The sequence below is a fragment of the Hirundo rustica genome, chromosome 5, assembly GCF_015227805.2.
Source record: "Hirundo rustica isolate bHirRus1 chromosome 5, bHirRus1.pri.v3, whole genome shotgun sequence".
NCBI classification, from domain to species: Eukaryota; Metazoa; Chordata; class Aves; order Passeriformes; family Hirundinidae; genus Hirundo; species Hirundo rustica.
Window position 1 is genome coordinate 10,175,073 of NC_053454.1, and position 21,095 is coordinate 10,196,167.

At 41.2% G+C, this 21,095-nt stretch overlaps 2 protein-coding genes across 14 annotated transcripts in view; one reads left to right on the forward strand and one right to left on the reverse strand.

Annotated features, from left to right (window-relative positions):
- Positions 1-6,100, reverse strand: part of SH3TC1 (SH3 domain and tetratricopeptide repeats 1) — a 40,390-nt gene extending 34,290 nt beyond the window's left edge. The window contains exon 1 of one of the 4 annotated variants that reach the window (XR_005700792.2): positions 1,861-1,997. The gene's annotated coding sequence lies outside the window, so the exon portion shown is untranslated. Of the gene's footprint in view, positions 1-1,738; positions 1,800-1,860; positions 2,004-6,087 lie in introns of those variants that run through there. The other 3 variants (XM_040064214.2, XM_040064213.2, XM_040064215.2) reach the window with 3 other exon arrangements.
- A 7,999-nt stretch (positions 6,101-14,099) lies between these two features.
- Positions 14,100-21,095, forward strand: part of ABLIM2 (actin binding LIM protein family member 2) — a 126,444-nt gene continuing 119,448 nt past the window's right edge. For all 10 annotated transcript variants that reach the window (XM_040064217.1, XM_040064223.1, XM_040064226.1 and 7 more), the window contains exon 1: positions 14,100-14,206. In XM_040064217.1, the coding sequence (XP_039920151.1) occupies positions 14,191-14,206 (16 nt within the window). In that variant the 5' untranslated portion in view covers positions 14,100-14,190. The remainder of the gene's footprint in view (positions 14,207-21,095) is intronic.

The window sequence follows — 21,095 nt, forward strand, 5'->3', positions numbered from 1 at the left end:
TTCTGAACCCAGAGCCAACCTCTACTCAAAATAAAAGCCATGCGGTCAAGATGAGGCACTCCCCACAGCTCAGGGGACCCTCATTTCCGAGGCAGCAGGGACAGGAGTGGCAGACACTGGTCAGCTCAACACCTGGGGGGCTCCTGGGTGCACTGGTGTCTCCCTCCGTGGACACTGGGAGTGTGTCCAATGGCTCTGTGTGCTGCCCCACTCCCCTGTCCAGGCTCCTGAGGCTCAGAAGGTCACTCTTACTTCCCTGTCACCTTCTCAGGGCTCAGCAGGCAGGAAAGGTCAGTATCCAACAGCTGTTGGACATCTGGTGGAAATGAGACACTATTTTTCCTTCTGGAAGTTAAATAGAATAATTCCTTTATCATGTTTTTCTGTGCGTTCCTGCTTCCTTTTTACTGAGTGTTTTCAAAGCCCAGCTAAGCAGAAAAAAAAACAAGATATAGCTTGAGATTTTTCCATGTAGGCTGAGGGTTGTTTTTCTCCCCTGAATTTTTTTCTTGTTTTAAGAGGTATTATGGATGACAGGAACACCAATTCATTCCCATTTAAAGGGTGTTGTAGGAGAAAAGCAATAACATTCACTGAACTAGATTCTCTCTCCCTCTAAAGGTATATTTCTGAGAATAGGACCTGGTATATTAAAATGGGCCTTATTCAAGCTAGTTGTTTAAAACCTGTATGCAATACAATATTTTTTTCTTTAGTCATCTTTCCTCTAGGAGCCTCAGGACAATGTACTAATGACTTGCTAGAGACCCATCTTGCACCTATACTGCCCTAAATTAATCTAGGTCATTTTCCCAAACTGACACTTAGAGTAGTTATTTTATTCCTTTCTTCCAGTTTCAATTAACATTTCACATTTTCTGTATTAGGCTACAAACACCTTAAAGCCAAGATCATTACAAACTTTTTCCTTTGAGAGTAAATCACAGACTTGATCTCTGAATTTCAGTCACGGGAATGAATGTAAGAAAAGAAAAAAGCATATTAGGTTCTGTATAGGCAACAATTTTTATGAATTCCACAGAAAGGTAAGCAAATCTATAATCGGGGTAAACAAAGTTAGGAATGTGAGTGCTTTCCAAAAATGGAAGATTGACCTCTTTATCACAGAAGTAATTTTAGTTTAGTTAGCAATTCTCAGTAAACAGTGTTGCAAGTGGTATCATTGTTCCCAGCTGGTCTACAAACAAAAAAGCCCTAGCAAGCTTCAGAGATGCAACAGATGCCTTTAAAAGAAAGCTTTACCTCTCTCTATGATTAATTTTCTTTATATCTCAGTACCACTGAAATATATTTTCCATTCTCAACATACCTTTAAAAACACCATACATCCAGAATTTACAAGTTTAGATATGGAAAATTGGAGACTAAAATCCACAATCTCATAACGGCTTAAAAATAAGCATAAACTCTGGGGATGCTTTAAAACAAAAATCAGATGATTGTTAGAAAACTATAAAAGGCATCTGTGAATCTCAGTACCTCATTCTGAGTGCTAGATGTGACAGAATTTGGCCTGTGGCAGATAATGCAGAGGAATAAAGTAGGAGCTGTTGCTACTGAATCGCAGCTCAGCTGACACCACACTACCTAGAGGAGGGAAACAGAGCAGCACAGAAAATCCCAGCACCTCCTCATAACTGTGACAGATCACATTTACACATATTTTCCAGTGATTTCCTAATGGACACACCAAAGAACAGAGCACTACTAAAATTACCCTTTTAACTGGCTGCAATTCCAACACACTGCCAACAAAGCCACAGTCAAATACCAGACCACAAGGACCTAAAACAGAGCGAAAGAAGGAGATGCAGACACAGAGCACAGGACTTCCCCTACCTTTTCCAGGTCTGATCCACTGTAACATGCTGGTTACAGCCAAGAGCAGGCAGATCCCTGCCTTCCTCAGCTCTGCTCAAAACTGACTCCAGCACAGCTCTTCCTGTTTGACCTTCTTATCTTTCCTGTTGATTGCACAGCCTGGCTTGCATGTGGCCAGTACAAAAAGTTGTCTATTAACCAATACTGTTAATTCCAAAACTATTTTTTTTTTTTTTTTAAAGAAAGAAACATTCCTGAGAATGGAGTTGTGCTACTAAAGTTCATTATGCAAAGCAGAAATGTATCAAGTGTGCTGGAAGGTTCATTTACACAGTCCAGCTTTTCAAAGTAATAATTGATTGTGGCATTTTGCATCGATGGCTAAAAGGCTCCAAGGGACAAATCCAGGCCATTGTGTTAAAAAAGGCATTGTTCAGAAAAAAGTAGCAAACTGTCCTTCAGATACAATACAGGGCTTTGCCACCCCTTTGCTTTTGATTGAAAAATTAGATTTCTTGCTATCATTACAGCTGCAAAAAAGGCTGATGAAAAAATGTTTGACAACAAATTTACACCAATATGCTCAGGTTTAAATTGCAGAAATGTATTATTTAGCAGACCTATCATGCACTATGCAACATTAAATATCAGTTTGAGGAGTTCAGCGAGACTGCTGTGGAATGCACGCTGAGTTTATCTTCTGTGTAAAAAGACAGACCCATGTGCCATATCCTAAATGACCCACAAAAGCAGTGGGGTTCGGGGTGATGGACTGTCCCCACTGCACTGCTGCCCTCCTACAATGCTTGCCAGCAGGAGTACCAAAACCAGAGCCTTCAAAAGCCTTTGAGACCTTAATTATAACTCCTGCTGGTCCATCTCAAGGAACATCCACTTATTGTTTTTAAACATTAGAAATCAGGTATTAATTATAAATCATGCTCTCATTTACCTTACTTCATCCCATCACACCACATAAAGATGAATTAGAAATGCTACTTCACACTGATCTGTGCCTGCAGTGTGCTTGGGAACTCTTCATCTTCCCAGAAATAATGAAGTTGGAAGGTACTCAAGTGATTGTGCGAATCACAACCAACTAATCTTCCCTGAGGGAATTAATTTGATATTGCGCTACAGTGCAGTACACAAAGCATACCGCATCAGAAATAATTAATTTATGTAGTAACTATGCCAACAGCATGAAATACCACACTTCTGTCACCACTTTACTAACTAATTTTCCATGAGAGTCATAAATGTCTAAGTATTTTCATTTATTTTTATACATTTATTTTATATTTAAAGATAATACTTGATAATATTATCTTTAAAGATAATACATCTTATTACATCAGTTCTTCATTAGCATTCCTCTTTTTTTTTTTTAATGTGATTCAAAGTAGTTTTGGAAAAAAACCTCAAAGAGTCATCTAAGCCTATATTTTTCCCAAAGGATAATAATCTTTTAGTCTCTGTTTCTGAGTCTCAATAATTGTAGAATCTACCACTGATTAGTATGTCCCTAAAATATTAAAAGATACAACTAATTTGCTTTTATTTTAGAGTACTGAAATTAGGAGAGCTGCAACTCACTTCAAGAAACATATAACAAAATAGCACCAACTGAACTCCAGGCTCCTTAGCTCCCTTTTCCATACTATCATAAAATAGTTTGGATTGGAAAGGACCTTTAAAAGTTGTCTTATCCAGCTCCTCACTGCAACCTTCAACTAGATCAGAAATTTTCTGCTCCCTCTCTGATTTTACGCTGGAGTCATGTTCCATGGTATTTCATCACACCACAGCCAGTACTTCAGTTCTTGGTGGTGTATATGGATGTGTCGTTTAGGTGGAAACAAGAAAAACAAAGATTTCAGCTTTAAGGTAATGACATCAAAAGCTGGCCCTGGACTTCCTATTGTCTTATTGGAACAGTACTAATCTGCATTACAAAAATTTAGATGAATAACCTTATTGGATATCTGCTCCCATGAAATAACTCCAGAGACCAATATATTGCAGCAAACAGGAAAAAAAACAGGTAGCACAGATTAGTTTCCATATTAGTAATCACATCCTTTATACTACATTCTAGTAAAAGTAGATTTTTGGGGGGTTTTTTTTGTTTTGTTGGGTTTTTTCCCTAAACATATTTCAGTTTTGCTTTTGCTAAAAATTGGCTTCAAAATAGTTTCTTCTAGTCAATTATTTAACTGGAAAAATTACATGAAAACTTGAGGGTCCTGTTTATGTTGGGTTGCCCTTGATCTATCAGAATTATTAAAAGAAGCTGACAGGAGGCTGGGGAGGACACTGGGTGTTGATAAATACACTTCCTTTAATTGTCTCTCTCAGGCATTGCTTTTCATCATCCTGTTTGCCCTTCTGCAAGTGCATGTTTGTCTGACCATTTTTCACTTCAGCAGCTTGTTTTAGGGAAAACCATATGTTTTAATATTAAGGCCAACTTATTCCTTCCTGTAGAACTACTGTTCCATCACAGTTGGGGAAATACCTAGGAAGGACTAGTCCACTGCCAAAGGGACTGACTTTAACTTATAAAAATACTGAGGCAAAACTCACCTGATTGTTCACTGATAAGTGATAGAAATACCAGTTTTAGGTGAGAAGAGATCTTTCTACATATATTACTAAATTCTTGTCTGACTTCTTTCAGTCCAATATACATTAACAAGCTTATTGCCCCTTGCTGTTACTGATCATAAAAGATCCTGTTTGTTCCGTGTTTTTCTGAAGCTGTTATTCTCCTTTACATCTAGGATGGCAAATTTGAAATCACACAAGATACTGACTTCTGTCTTGGCTAAACTAGCCTCTATTGGCTCCTCTTTCACCTAGTAATTGAGGGACACCCACTTGAAAAGAAATACAATCTGTATCACAAAATTCAAAAAGAAATATCAATTGAACCCCTGGATGTGAAAAACATTCAGCTTGAAGTACTAACTCATGGTGGTAGCATTTTAGCAAATTTACCCAATTTTATTAATGCTAGCCAGATTATCAGCATGCATGGATATTAGTTGTGTTATGTTCATGCTATGATTGAACACAACTTCCACAGAAATAGGTTTAGCCATATGTTTCCTTTTGATTAGCACGGTATCTCTCCACAGCAACTGCATATAGAACTAGCTAAAGTGCTTTCTTCTGCTCTCCTGTCATCTTTGCATGTGCCTGCTTGAAACCCAGATAGCTTTACTTCCCCCCAGGTCTTGAAAAAACACCATCCCAGCTCCATAGCCAGGTTCAGACAGGAAAAACAGAAAACACGAAAAGAAAAATACACTGCCACCCATCTGTACGGAAGTGCTGTCGCCTTACAGTCTGCAGGAAAATGCTGAGTCAAAGCATCCAGCTGTTAAACCACTCACACAGTTCCTGAGCTATTCACACAGCCCACTGCATCATGGCTAAGTGTGCTTACAACTACCAAATGCTAACAGATGCTACAGAGCTGGTTATTCCCGAGCACAAGAAGAACATGGAACACACCTGACAGAGCTTCCTCCCAAGTGCCCCTGCTACTCCCTTGAAAACACTTCTATCTGCAGACCAAAAAGCCAGCATGCTCCTGACCAAGGAAGCCCACATTCAATCTCAGCAGGCAAAAAGGGACACAGTCATGATTGGATTCACAATTCCACCTCAGCCACGGATCATAGGCCTTCCCACAGCAGAGAAGGAGAAACTTCTAAAAGCCTCGTCAGCTCAGCATTAAAATTACAATTGTCACTTGCCACCTGGAATCACCAATACTTAGATTAAGCATTTAATTTCTGTAGGTTATGGCTGAGCAGGATTTCTTTTCTGCCCCACAGGAATAACAGCCTCCCCAAATCAAGCACAAACTCTGGAGCTCCATGAGCACAGAAAGCACGTTACTTCTCAATCACCCCAAACCAAATACACTGAGAGAGCTTGCATTCACAAGCTTCAGCAAAGGAAATGAGCTTTCCCTCTTTTTCTTTCTTCTTGCAAGTGGAATTAAATTCCTCTTATGTACTGGAATTAACAAACCACTTGGCAAATAGAGCCTCTAAAACATCCAAGTATCAAGAAATTATGTTGACATGAAAACAATAATTCTGTTCATCTACAAACCTCCAACTATTAAAAGGGTAAAAAAAAAAGTATTCTAGACACTTTACACTTAAACTCCCACAGAACATACTTTTCTTAAAAAGGTTATTTTTTCCCCTCGACATGTTAAATCCTCACCTTTCACAGGATTACAGGGGAATTAAAGGAAAAAAAATAGGTACTTCCTTTTATAATTAGGGGAAGTGATTTTTAATTAAAGGTTAACTGTTTTCATCTGCTTGAAGTTGGCAGGTGGAAATAAGAATTTATTCTTAAGGAAGCCTTTTTATAGGTAGCCACAAAATAATTATATATTATAATCATATATTGAGTAGAGATTATTTGTTATGCTGTTCAAATGGATTTGATATCTCTTTTCCTCCAGAGGACTCTTTCACGGGGTCATATGTCCATCAAGGTTGGAAGAGACCTTCAAGACCATCTGATCCCATTAAGCATTTAGAAAAGGGCACCACTCAAGGCTTTTTCCTGGAATAAGATTTCTCCCTGAGGTTGTCACAGCTTTTCTGCTGACCTTTAAAGCAGAGAAAACTATGTCAGTGTATCTAAAACTTTATTCTGAGGAGCAGAGTAGAAAGCCACAGCTCCTTGATCTTAAAAAAGAAGGGGGAGGAGCAGCAGCAATGAATATTTAGTTCTGCTTCAATTCCCTCTCCCTTCTGAGGATTTGCATAAATGTGTACTATTTGAAATGTATTTTATATTTCTATATACATATTCAGCTCTTTTCTTTAGTGGCATGCCAGAGCACTTCTGGGATGGATGAAAAGCCTTTCAAGAAAGAAGCACAATCTTTAGCCATACACTGAAACACTTAATTTGCAGAACTGAAATTTTACCCATCTGTTTGGTGATTCTGCTTAGTGCTAAAAAGTGCAGGGCCATGGAAATTTATTTATAGGAGCTTGAATATATGTGGAATACAGATATCTTCTGAGCTACTTTTGGCAATGAGAAAGTAGATTTTTACTTCCTTAGGCATTCAAAAAGTGGAGAGAAGATATTTCAATATGGATTCAGTAGGAATGAAGGCTTGTTTTTGGCTTTCCTAATGCTCTGTGGAAGAATATGCCTGAAGGAATATCTGGAAAACCAAAACCAATATATAGCAGTTAGGATAGAAACAATCATAGAATTTCAATTTATTACCCTACAAGCTCTGTTCCATTCAAGAAGTGCAACTTGGTTTAGTGTCAGTAGTTTTCCCTTTGGTCAAGATAGCCCAAAATTCTGTTTTGCTATAGCTTGAGATTAGCATTTCCAACCACCAAAATGTCTACAGTAGATAAAATCCTATAGTGATACTTCTGACTTCAACTAATAACTATAAAAGTCTGTCTTCACATAAAACTAGCAAAATAATTGGAATTTTTCCAAATTACTGCTGCCCTCTAGTTGAGACCCAAAGAAGGGCTTTTGTGTCCATTTTTTTTGCAGCTTTTTCTGTAGATCTAAGTTATAATATCTAGTAACAACTTTCCTCTTACGTTTATCTTTTTAGATCATTTGGGCACAGGTACCAGAACTAAATATATTAAAAGCTGTTCATAAACATAACAAGCACAGTATTTTCTGCTGAAGTAAGTATCCAACCTTGTATGCTTGAGGTAGTACTTCTTATAAGAAAAATAAAATCTCTAAAAGGTATAGTGAAACCCTCAATCTTGAGAAATATAAGGAAATATTTCCTATTTATCAGGGAAAATCTGAGACAGTGGAACTTTTGTCAATATGGATCTGAAAATTATTAAAACTCTAGATGCTTCCTCTCTGAAATATGGCCTTGGAACCATCTTACAATTTTATTTATGGACTTTTTGATTAAATCAACTAAACTTGCACTGGCCACCACAGACAATAATGATGTTAAGGTGTGAATATGTGGGGGGATGCTGTAAAAAATTCTAAGTTTAAGGCCATGCAGCTAAACGCGAAAATTTTAAGAAGCATTAACATATTTTAGACTCACTCCATTAAATGCACAGCAAGTTTCATGTCCATTAATTATATTCAGTGATTTTTTTTTTCCGCTTTTTCCCATGTTTGGGAAAAAAAAAAAAAAAAAAAGAAGTCTCCATTCCTTCTTTTTTCTAGTTGACATCTGTGCATACGCTATGCACAATCCCCACGTAAATTTTAAGTTCTCTTTTAGGTAGGCTTGGTCCAGGCCATTTCATATGGACTGAGAGCTTCCCCTAGTGAAGCCTGGAAAGCAACACTGATCCTACAGCACAGCTGTGTTGCAGCTGAAGAGACTGAGAGAAGCATCAGACACATCTGCATTTCTCTAGGGCCTGATGTCTCAGGAATGTTCACTGCCAGAGTGGGCTGAAAGTTCCTGCAAGCTGTCACACATCTTCCCAGGGAAAGCCTCACTTACAGGCAGCGCTACGTGAGAAGTTTATCGCCTCAGAAGGGTTTCTGTTCTGCTGGCATGAGGCTGTATTGTATTTTTTTTTTTTTAGCATAAGAACAGTGTTAGATATGCAGTGTAGGATAAGGAATTGGAAATCAGCACACATCAGCCTGGGCTGCAAAACAAAGTTAAATTGACTCAGGGCCTACACTGACTGACTACAGCTTTATGGTGCTGCAGCTTCACATAAAGAGTGGTTTTCCAGGGAATCACATTTGCAAGGGATCACAATATGCTTAATAAGTGTTAACCTCTCTGCAACAAAAGGGACCACATTATCCTTCTTGTACTACAGAAATCAAATTATTTACATATTTACTGTCATAAGTATTGACATCAGTGGTTACACAGACTATGTGATATTGCACTGAAATCCTTTCAAGCTTCATCTGTCTTTCCCAAATTAAAATTAAATTTTTGCCAATGTTTTTTGCAAGTTTAGTGACTTTTATATTATTCATAGTTTGTTCTGGCTCTTCCCCAAACCCTTCTCTGCATTTGTATCTTCTGCCCATTTCATTGCTGTAGCTTAGTGTTTGTCATCCTTGTGGAGGAATTCTATATCCTGAGTAGGAATGCTCATCATTACCTGCTGGACTTCCTGCCATGTGCAGCAGCCTGTGATACTAAAATTTATTTGTTCTGAGCAACTTTCCAAATGCTGACTGCTGACATGAGAGAACAGTCCTTGATTGTCTTGCTGTAACAAAGGTTTCTTTCATCCTCAGCCATTGCTCCCTTTGATGTTATTTCATGCTTTCTGTTTTCAAAGTTTGCCTGGGAGTTTTATTTGACCATATTTGATCATAATGCATTTAGGTTTGTAATGGGTAATGGATGTCTAAGCTATTGCTGCTGATGCAGAGTTCATGTTCTTCCTTACGGTGTGAAAGGAGCTTTGTATAAAAGTTATTACTGACATCTTGATAGAGACATCTCAGACATCTTAATATAGTGCCATGCTATTATTTCATTACGGCTGCTTCACACGAATTCATTATTTATAAACACGTGTGCTTCTGGCTCAGTGAGTAGCTGGCAATTTATTCCCATACCCAGAATCTCATTTTAAAATCTCAGTTTGTTACTCTTCTGGAACTTCAGACTTGCCTTATATTTTATTTACTATCAATGTCATTCCAATACAACAGACAGAGTAAGGTGGTGGAGAGGCAACTGCAGTCGCTGCTTGCAAACACAAGGGTGGCTTCCTTTGGCAACTGCCCCAGCACCAGTAATTCTGTGATATAGTAATTTCAATGGCAAAAAGCTCATTACTCAATATGGAATTAGTCATAAAATAAGAGAAGTTCAAGTCTATTCGTAGGACTGTAACCCAGGCAAAGTAGCCCAGCCCTGAATTCCTAAGAGGTACTTGACACCAAAAGACTAAAAGCAGAAATGGTTTTAACACAGAGATGTTTAGGGAGCTTTCTTCACACAAAAGAGAATCGATAAAAAGCAAAAGAGGGGTCATGACAGCACATCAGGTCAGGTTCTTAATGTTTTGTGATACAAAAGAAATTATATTTTTGCATTAATAGGAAAATGACATATTTCTGTAAATTTATAGATCACGATTGAAGGATAATTTGTCATTTAAAACACAGGCACTTCAAAATGCATTACTGTAAATTGCAAGATTACTTTTGTCTTCCAGAAGATATAACAGCTGTCAAAACACAGCAGCTTAGACTGAAAATCAGCCTATAAGATAGAATTCAGGTTAAAAAATAAAAATTACTGTTGATTCTTAGGAGTTTAAATTTGGTCTTCAGGACAATACAATAGAACTTAATAGCATGAAATACAGAGCTGCACAGTAAGATTTACAAAAGCAGGTCTAATTTATGCAATTTTTTCTGATTTATATTTTCCATGAGATATCCATTTAGGACAACTTCAGAAGGGTTTTAGCAACTATATAGCATAGCTGGTACCAATAAATTGTTCTTTTTAAGTTTCACTCCAGGTTAGTATTTGGTTTTCTATAGTCTGGATTAGTATGTAAATCACTTTTTGGCAACTAGATGGATAATGGCTTTTTCCACTTTTTTTTTTTTTTTCTTTGTTAGTTTGTTGTTGGGTTTGCTTGTTTGTTTGTTTGTTTGGGGTTTTTTTTGAGAGATAAAGGTTCTGCTTCATTCCCAGTGCAGAAATCCTAGTTCCTCTCTCTCTCTCTCTCACCAAACCCTCCATCATTGAGGAGCTTTTAAAATATGACCCCTCTCATATGGCAATGACCTAAAATACTTTGCAGACAAATAATCAAATAAAAGTTATAATTTCATTGTCCTGGAAGACCATGACCACCCTAAAGTTGCAAACTTCAGAAATATTAGAAACAACCCTTTTTTTTCTTGCTTCAGCTGGACTTGGTTTTAACTGAAGACACACTATATTAAATTTTTCCTTTTCCTTTATATTTACAGTGATCACTCTTTTTTCGTTTACATGAAAACATACTCCGTTACTTGAGGGATGATACATAAAGATATTTTCCCTTATGTGAGGAGGATGCTTTTCTGATAACTGGGATGGTTACAAATTCAGTAGATAGTGAAGGTTTTCTTCATACATTTCTAATACAATAGAGCAAGACACAAAGATGTACTTAAGAAAGACATACAGTTTAAATGCGCCTGGACAGTAAAATGCAAAGTTCTTCCATAACATTTTCCAAATAATATTAGTGGAGAAATTTTAGAAAACACTTCTATGCTAAAAAGTAAATTTGTCTTGCATAACATCTTTCAAGCTCCTCTTTCTCCAAAACAAGATTATCAGTGGTCTTAGTAGAATTCAGGATGACACTGAGGACATGAAGGAAGAAACAGGATCATCAAGTTTGCCAGGTGCCAATTGAATTCCCAGTAATGACAGAAGTGGTGCAAAGTGCTGACAGGTCAAAGGCTGACTTTTCAGCCTTCTTCACAGTAGCTGAACAAGCTGATTGCTTTCAGAAATGAAATTCAGGAGATTACTGCCCACTAGCCTAAGATTGGTAACAAGGGGCTGAATATTACAGAGCTCCAAAGAGTGTATCTGCCCATTCTCAGGACAGATCATTGTCCTGAAAGATCTGAGCTATTTCCTCTCAGACTGAGTGCTCAGTTTAAATTGCTTAGTATAAGCCTTCTTGGCAACCCTTTCTGGATGGTTTCACTTTGACTGTGAAGCCAACAATTTCACCACACTTTTGCTATCAACCCTTTCAAGGCCAGCTTCTCCAATGTCTTTCTGGAGAGCAAGGACAACATCAAATCCAACAGAGTTCAAAATAAACTATGGCAACTATTTTTGCCACAGAACACTTATGCACTGAATTGTGACCTCTTCCCAAGTAATGCTTGTGTCATCCGTGTCATCCATGATACTGAACTATCTCCAAAAGTCATTGAAGCAGAGCTTTTCCTGGATGAGCTTGGAGAAGATAATTTTTAGGCAGAAGACCTTTTAAGTGCTGATTACTCCCTTGTTCATTGGTTGGAATAATGAGATCTTACCAGAAGCAGACCGTGACTTTTCCAGTGCTTCACAGGAGTTTTTAATCAAGCTTGTGGCAACTGGCACTACCCTAAACAAGGGGAAATTTGAAGTCCATGGCTGTTTCTCACAGTGTTCTCTAAGATCTGGGACTGTGTGGGCACTTTGAGCATTTGTGTAGTAACCTTGATCTTTAAGTTGTCTTTATGACTTGTAGGAAAAACTTCCAAAAACCTCTTATGGCCCTGGGGTTCTCAATGCAATGAATTATGGAAGGCTTTAGCCCTTCTCCTTTTGCATTGCCAGCCAGCAGAAGGGTCAAACTGTCTTTTAACAGCCTTCAATCCCAGGGCAGTTTCCTCTTCATTCCCTCCAATAGGGACTGTACACCCACCACATTCAAGACGAGAGCTCTGTCTAATGTAGCTTTAAAAGCAACATGTATGGGCAGCCACAGGGTTAGTGTCACTAACATCACTCAGAGATTGCCTTGAACTCATGATGTTGATTATTATAAGCAAAGACACTTCACGATTAAAACCAAACTTGATAATCAAACAATAAAACTCCAGAACAAATGACAGAAAGTGACAGATAGCAGCATGGTACTGAAGTTACCACTCACCCATGTTAAGGAATGACTAGCTAGGGTAGGAGTGAAGGGTAGAATCTGATAGAGCGGTGTAAATTCATAAGTGACACAGAGAAAGTGAACAGGTAATTATATGTTTGCTTTCTCTTCTACTACAAGAATGAGCAGGGACCAAGTAAAAACAGCAAACAGCACGTTCAAAACAACAGCAGATAGTTCTTCACACCAGACAGCTGGGCTGTGAAATTCTCTGCACAGGATTCTGTAGTTGTTTGAAGTGTGCATGGGTTCAAGCTATAACTGGACAAGACAGCAGAATAAAATCCACAGAAGGCTCTTCTTAACAAAGAACACACATCTGGCTCAGGAAGTCCCCTCAGCAGATACCCACTGATGGTGGCTGTCAGGGATTGGATGTTACTTGTTTGAATTGTCTGATCCTGTGGCTGCTCGGATTGCAGGTCCACATTCTTCCTGATGGCAGTGATTATGTCCAGGGGTTCCCCATGTACATCAGACAAGTGACATAAGGGCCATAAGGTACTGCTATTCTTACACAGGGCCAAGGACCACGATTCTCTATCAAAGTGCGGCATGTAAGTACTGTGACAGAGTTCATCTCTCTTCAGTTTCAGGTGTAGGCTGGGAAAGCTGTGTAGGTTTTATGCTTACAACTGTTAATTAAGTTATAACTTTTATACAACTGTCAGAGGAACAGAGAGTAATCATCAGACTGGTATTAATGCAAAGTGAGTCTTCTATTTCCTCACGCTGTTCCTGTAACCCCAAGCTGCCCTGAACCCAGTCTGAAATCAGCATCAGAACAGCTGTGCAGTACAGCACACTTATGCAACCACGCTGGCTCGTTTTGTATTTGTTAAAACAGATGTTTGGGTTGTTTGTTGTGGTGGGTTTTTTTTTGTTTGTTTTTGTTTTTTGGTTTTTTTTAACCCATTTATTCTCATGGAAATAAAATAGACTTTTAGATTGAAATATTGAATACGTGGGTATTTAATAAACAAATGGCTTTAATGGTAACTGTGTGCCGTTGTGCTTTCAAATGCAAAGGATCTGTGAAAGTTCACCTGATCCAGAAAGCACTGCTTTCCCACGCTGAACGCCCAGACTTGCTGCCAACACCTTCCGTGCGGTGCAGCGCTGCCGGGGAGTCGGGGCTGGCTGAGGAGGAGTAGCGCAGGCATCCTCATCGTCACTGCCCGGGCGCTTCGGGGACCTGTGCTCCTCTTTGCTTTGCTCGGGCATCATCCGAGCCGAGCACGAGGGGGACAGGGAAATGCAGAGGAAGATCTCAGCCGCAGGGCGAGGGAGGCCGGACAGGTGGGAGCGGGCTGCGCCTCCAGCCGAGACCTGGGGAGAAGTTTCTGCGGGGCGGGGGGTGCTGCAGCAGCTGCGCCCGCAGAAGCGGCGGGCCCGGAGCCGCCCCCGGCCGCAGCAAGGCACGGAGGGGGATGTAGTCCGCGGGCGGCGGCGCGGGGCTGCCTACACTTCCCAAGGTGCCGCCGTGCCGTGCCGAGCCGAGCCGAGCCGAGCCGTGCCGTGCCGAGCCGAGCCGCGGCGGGACTGCGGGTGCCGGCACCTGGCGGCGGGGGCGGAGCGCGGCGCAGCCCCGCTGCGCGGCGGCGGGCGGGGACGGTGCCGCCCGCGGGGCCGCGGTGACGGGCGGCGGTGGCGGTGGTGGCGGTGACAGCGGTTCCTCCTGCGCGCCATGAGCACCGGCACAGGTAGGCGGGCGCGGGGTACGGCCGGGACCCCCGTCGTTCCTGTGTGACCTTTGCCGCTGCCCAGCTCGGGTCCGTCTCGTTGTCGCGCGGGGTGCAGGCGGACGGCTATAAATCGCTCACCTGAAACCACCCGAAAATACGAGAATCGGCGTGTGCGCGCATCGCGGGGGGGAGCTGCCGCAGCCTCGGGCGCTGTCGGGCGGGAGGGGCTGCGGATCCGCCGCGGTGCGGGCGGCGGGACCTGCGCCGGGGCTCCGGCGGAGCCGCCCCGCCCCGGGCGGCCCCGCAGCCCCGGCCGGAGCCCCGCAGGACGGGCTGGCCCCGGGTCCGTCCCCCGCTGGTACCCGGCGGCTCGGGGCTCGCCGCGGCCCCGCAGCCGAGGTGCGGTGAGGGCGGCATCAGCCGGTGCCTCGGCCCGCCCGGCATCCCGGGTGGGAGCACACGGCTTTCCAGACGGGGATATTTGGGTTAAAAGCCCGGCCTTTTCTGCTGGCGGAGATACTGTGGTCGTAGAGAAGGTGGATGTTGGGGGTGTGCCACGGAGCCCAAGCTAGGATTGCCGCCCGGAGTAATCCACTTACCCAGGGCAATAGAAAAGTAATTTATCCTGTGATACATGCAGGATTTGAGAACTGACTTGGAACTGTATTTTTTAGAGATTCAGCATTCATCTGCGTTGTGTGTCGGCGGGGGGTGGTTACTTCAGAGCAGAGCTGATCGCAAAATATTACAGTCCTTAAGGCAAATGCAGGGTTGTGCACAGAGGCGAGGGAGGACTGTGGGAGTTGGTTGTGTATTTCGTTTCTGAGGGTAACTGTAGTGTTAAATACACGCTCTACCACAACAACAGGGAGAGGCTGAATAGCTGCAATTATGTGGTGACTCTGTATGTCAACATGCTTAATCATACCACATCCTCGCACGGAGCCAAATGGGAGCCTGGTGCAAACAGAGAGGAGAACGAGCTCCCGGTTAGGACAGTGAGTGACCTGGGGTCAGGCAGCTGCCGCAGATTTCAGCTGAAAACCTAGTCTGTCATTTCCTCATGTTTGTTGATGGCATAAGTGCTTTCATGTGTGCTGATTGTCCACGTTCTCATACGGTCTGTGGTGAAACATGTGCTGCCAGAATGCCGGTGCTCTCTGTGAAAGTTCCCAGGCCAAGGCAGGTGTGCAGGTGAGAGTAAAGCATGCGTTGCAGGGTGTTTGAACTGCGATAGAAATCCCGAGTCTGTTTCCTGTCTTTAAAGAGGATCGAGGTAGTTAACAGGGATTGTAACATCTCCTTTGGTGCTGGCAAAATGCCAGTACAGAATCCTTTCCTTGATCACCTGGCTGTAATTTTGAACTGAAGAACATAAAATACTGAGAAATGTGTAAAGTCTGTTGTGGTAGAACCGAGCCTGGTAGAGGAAATACTAGAGTCCAAATTTTTCTCTCTGTAATATTTTAAATGTCAATTAAATAGATTCTAAAGTTATAAACCTAATAGAAAAGTTAGTGCAGAGAAGACTTGACACAATTTTATCTCAGCAATTGCTTCAAACACGGTGTAAATTAAATAGCAAAAATGAACAGTGCCAAGATAAAAATAACATCCTGAGAAAAAAGAGAGTGGAAAAAAACCCTGAGAGTTCTTAGGTCTCATTTGAAAGAATAACTGGCAGTTTTAGGAATTTTGGGTTTAGGTATAGGGTTAGCTTTGATCTTTCCAGATTTTGATTTTGTGTGTCTGTGTGGGCTATGTAAACAACCTTCAATCAATTCTCATGATAAATTAAATGTGAAGAGCCCATATCTACTCAGTAAAATCAATGGAAATTTTCCATTAACATTGATGGGGCAAGTATTGTACAACAATTTCAATGCCACGGTTTGTCTAAAATTGCTGTTCCCAAAAGATTTCCACCAAAATTACTATGGAAAGGCTTTAATTCAAAGTTTGCTGTTTACTGTAACAGGAAGATATTTCTAGTTCTGCAAAGAAAACAAGTGTGCAGTGGGGTGTTAAAATCAGCCCCCTGCAAGATCCAACAAATGGCTGCATGGTTTGGTAATCTAGGAGAAATCCCCAACGTTTCTTTTATTCTTGAGATGCAACAAACCGTTGTGGATCTGTCGTATTACTCCAGAAACTTTTGCTCAGTCTGTGTCCCCTCTTGTGCCAAGGGAATGCATCATTCACTTTCTATATCAAGAGGGTTCAGGTAGTGCTGTGACACTACTTTGACACTTTGACCATAAGATTTGGCATTAGATACAGTAATGCTTATATTTGGTAAACGTGACGTAGTTTGTAACGTATTGCTATGGGTAATACAGTTTAAATCAGTTCAATAGTACATACACTGAACATTGTCCTGATGAATGGACTGCAGAGTCATGCTATAATTTTAAATCTAGAAAACATCTGGTATAGCAAGACACAGCTCAGATGCATTATTACATATGTTGTAATTAGATTTTTCCATGCAATATTTTCCTCAGTTGCTTTTTATATGCTTACCATTGGTCTTGGCTGAAACTATTTCTAAGAAGGAGCCTATTCACTGCTTTTTGTACCTGGGAGATCTACATGAAACGGTTGTGCTTTTAGGGTACTAAAGGTACTTTTAAGAGTTTATAATATGGTTTTCAGTGTAATAATTCAGTTCTTTGCCATCTTGAAATCAAAGCAAGAAGAACAGAATAGGTTAAATATTTGAGATTGTGAAAATGAGGTTCTCCTCAATTCCCAGAAATAGGGTAACATGATGTCTACTATTTAAGTGCAAAAAGGGAATCACAGAGCTAATTACATACTAGGTGAGTTAGATTAGATTAAATTAAATGTCATGACACATATTCACACAGCTATTTAGTCTTTAAACTATTATATTAAAGGGGCAATTTGATTGCATGGATCAGAGAACGGCTAATCGAGTGTCACAGCCCAAATGGAGCAGGAATGTAGTGGCTCTGGTTACAAAGGAGGTTACTCAGGTTGGTCACACGGGGTCCAGCTCAGCTTGGAGATGATTAATTCCTTTTCAAAGTTCACATGCAACTATGCTGATAAGAATCCTCCCTAGAGACAATAGTTATGATTGTTTCAGACTGTGCTATATTTTATACTTAGATACAGCATTTTTCTTTCAGCCCTTCGTTCTGAGCACTGGTTAAAGAGCATTGAATTATCAGACAGGAGCAACAGGAGCTCAGCTGGCTTTGGAGTTTGCCAGCTAATGGACTAATAACATGTTCACCTTATAACATGCAATCCTACATGTTTCATAATGAAGCAAAAGCAGAACTACTTCATTTTTTTGCCATTTTAGCCAAGTTTCCCTGAAAAAATAAACAGCTACATATATTTCCTGATGGTATCTTCTTCCTCTGAGGTTGAATTGCAATGACTCTGTTTAATTTCTTAGACTGTAAAAAACAGGAAGCTGTATCTTGGGATTTGTTAAGGTTTTGGGGTATTTGCAACTCTTAAGAAATTGGTTTCAGCTCAGTGTATGTATCTTTTAAATGGCAGCCTGTTCTTGAATGGTGGAAACACACAGCACAGTTAGGAGAGGGTGAAGTAGGTCAGAAGACATTCTCAGGTGATGTCACATCAGCCGGTGACTCCTGACTGCAGGACATCCTATCTCTGGTGGCCTTCACATGCTGCCTGTGTGCTGCAGCCCATCTCTGGAAAGGTGGCTAGTTCTGCTTAACAAAATTCAGATATTTGGCTTTCTGAGTGAGGTCTCCTTGCCCACTTGCCTGTTTTCAGTGCAGCAAATGTCCAGTGCTGAGCACTCTTCTGGACTGGTATCTGTTTGCATCTGACTGCCCCTGCAGTACTGTTTACAAGTAGCATGCTTTCACTTTTGCTCCTCAGGACATTATTGCTTATGTACTTAATCAGCAATAATTATCTTTGACATAAAACCATAGCGGGCTAAGAAACGTAGAGAAAATTGAGAAGTACAAGCATGGCTACTGAGGTAACTTTTGTCTCTCTTCCTCTGTTCAATGGGATGGCTAACATTCAAGGAGAAGCGAAGAAATCCTGATTTTAGTTTTGCTCGATTTGACAAACATTTCCCCTCTAACTACACAAATTAAGGCTTTAGTAGTGGAAACTCCTCTCTCCTGGCTACTGTTAGTTGTAGGCTCACTGCTGCATTCTCCAGACCTGTCGGGGTTTGCTGGTGCCATTAACTCACCTTTGGACCTTGGGTTCTCCAACCAAGCACCCAGCACTCGCAAGAATGAATTCAACATATTTGTTTTTAAAGGGCTTGTGCTGCATGGGGCTGTTAGAAACAGAGCTCTGGAAGTGCCAGGATGAAAGGGGGCCCAGGCAGCAGAGCTGGGTCTCTGCACAACCCCAGCATCAGATGGAGGGTGGCGCATGGGCCTTGGAGATTATTGGACAATTTGCTGACTTGCTTTCTGCATCCTTAAATATAACCTTAAGGCAAACATTTCTGAATTTAGATTATTCCTGTGTCAAGATCCATTAGCAGTGTGTCAAAGTCCGTAACTGTTACCGTCTGAAATGTTGGAATGTTTTTTTTTCACAGCTTATTAGTTGATGTTCGTGCTCTGAAATCTAGATGGAGTATTGTCTTGCATGAAACATGGTTATTTATTTTTCAATTTCAGACAAGAAATGTGAGAAGAATAAAAACTTTGTTCAGTGAATATTTCTGTAACTTTAGGAGCCATTTTTTCCCCTTTCTCTGTAAAATCAAATCCTTCTACTGGCATTAGTCAAATTGATCATTAATTATAGTTTGAAGAATCTCCTGATCTTATAGGACAAGTTTCTTGATTTCTTGATCTATAAGAATGAAAGATGAAAGAAAACAAAGTCTAAATGAAGTTGAACATGAAAAATACACATTCCTGAATTGCAGGAGAGCACTAGTGATGTTTTGAAAATACTTCAATGTTCTTAATTGCAGGTTGTTTTTTTTCTACTTAGAAACTGTTATTTTTAGGTTTAAATAATGCTGTCATTGTAGAACAGTAACAGATTGCAGTTGCTCTACATGGTGGATATGAAGAAAAATGTGTAATCTTGGTTGTTACTGTGCAGTTGCTGCTCACAAATACAGCATCCAGTTCCTTGGGAAGTTTTCAAATGCCTCTTCTGTTAGTTCATTTCCAGCATGAGACACTATGATACTTCAGAAGAGGATGAAATATGTTTCTTCCTCTTCCCTTTAGCCAAGTTCATTTGTGGTTCAGTGGGGGAAAAATCCCTCACCTGCTCTTGGTGAAATTCATGGTGAAGTAAGAGTTAAAGTTTGATGCATATCATATGAAGAACAAGCCACAGAACCTGTTCTGCTTAAGTGTCAGGCAGGAGCTCTTGTCACTTTAAAAAATAGGTCATATACTTCCTTCTCCTCCTAAGTATATGACTTAGAGATTATATGACATAGAGTATGTGACTTAGGATAAAGGGAATTTCAGAAGTGATTCATAAGGCAGTTTACTAGTTGATGTCTAAATATATACTGGGTTCTTCTCTGTTGAGTAACTCTGTATGAGACTGGATGAATGGGCATCCTTGTATGCAGGGATTCATTTGGAGAGTTTTTGATCAGAGACCACTTTGGTTTTTCTTGACTTACTTTTACCTCTGTCAAGAGAGTTCACTGAGGTACATTTTTAAATCCTAGATTGCTGTAAATTTTGCAGTTTAAAATAATGTGAATGCTCTAGAAGTCATGAAAAACACTTTTACAGTTTCCTTTTTGTTTTTGTCTCCGTTACTATAATTTGCTTTGCTGTGTTTACAAGCTCTTCGCCTCTCTTTTCCTGATGGTGTTCTCGGTATTGCAAACTCAGCTGGGACCTGCAAGTCAAGCAGGCTTTTCTGTTCTTTACCTTGTAAGAGCCCACTGAGGATATTTGATTGAGTTCAGCTGGAAAGTTTGGCTTTAGGGAGACTTGTAGGGGTGTTTGTGGTGTTTCCTTTGGCTTTGCAGCGTGAAGACAATCACTTGGTTACAGTTTTAGATGCAACACAGGTACAGAGGCTCTAATCTTAAAGGTCAGGTATACAGTTGTGTACTGATGCCAAAGGAAACCATAGAAATGGCTGTGTTGCCACTCTTACCCTTGATGAGATGAAGATGGGAATGGAAAAGGGTTTGCAGCCAAACGCCTTATCTGGGAGAGCAGGCAGTTGGGAACAGCTGGGGCTGCGTATGTGAGTACCGCGCGTGTCTGGCACTGGCTCCGGCACCTCACCCCTGTGACTTGCACATATGCTCTCTGTTCTGCTGTCTGTTAACCTGGCTGCAAGTCAGGTTTGCCAATTGCAGGGTTTCTGCCTGTGCTCTGAGCCTCCGGCCCTGCTCAGACTAAACTCAACCCTGAGCTCTGCCGCTGGCTCCGGGCAGTGGCAGGAACATTCCTGGGTGCAGGTGATGGGTGAATACTGGTGATAAGGAAGGAGAGTTGTTTTGCACTGACCTTTCCAGGACTAATAGTGTAACTCAGCTGTGATATTCCCACCCACTTGTGTTCCCATCCACTCCAACAGAGTGGACCTACCAGGGTTGGACCTACCAGTGAGCATGACAGGGGAAGCTGCTATGCGCTTCCTTGAGAATGTGGCAGGCAGGGAGAGGGAGTGGAGGGGTCTGCTCTTGATCCACCTGGAGGAGAGAAGACAAGACAGAGGGAAATTGAATTGTGTTTTTCAACCCCTGATGGGTGGGTGAAGGGGAGATGAAGCAAAGCTCCTCTTACAGCGCCATAGAAAAAGGGCAAGAAGCAACAGCCAGAAGGGGTAGCAGGAGAAGTTCATGCTGGTTGTAAGGAAAAGTGAAATCCCAGGGGAAGTCTTGAACCCAGGAGGGAACCAAGGAGGGTAGAAGAGGGGCCATGAAATCTCC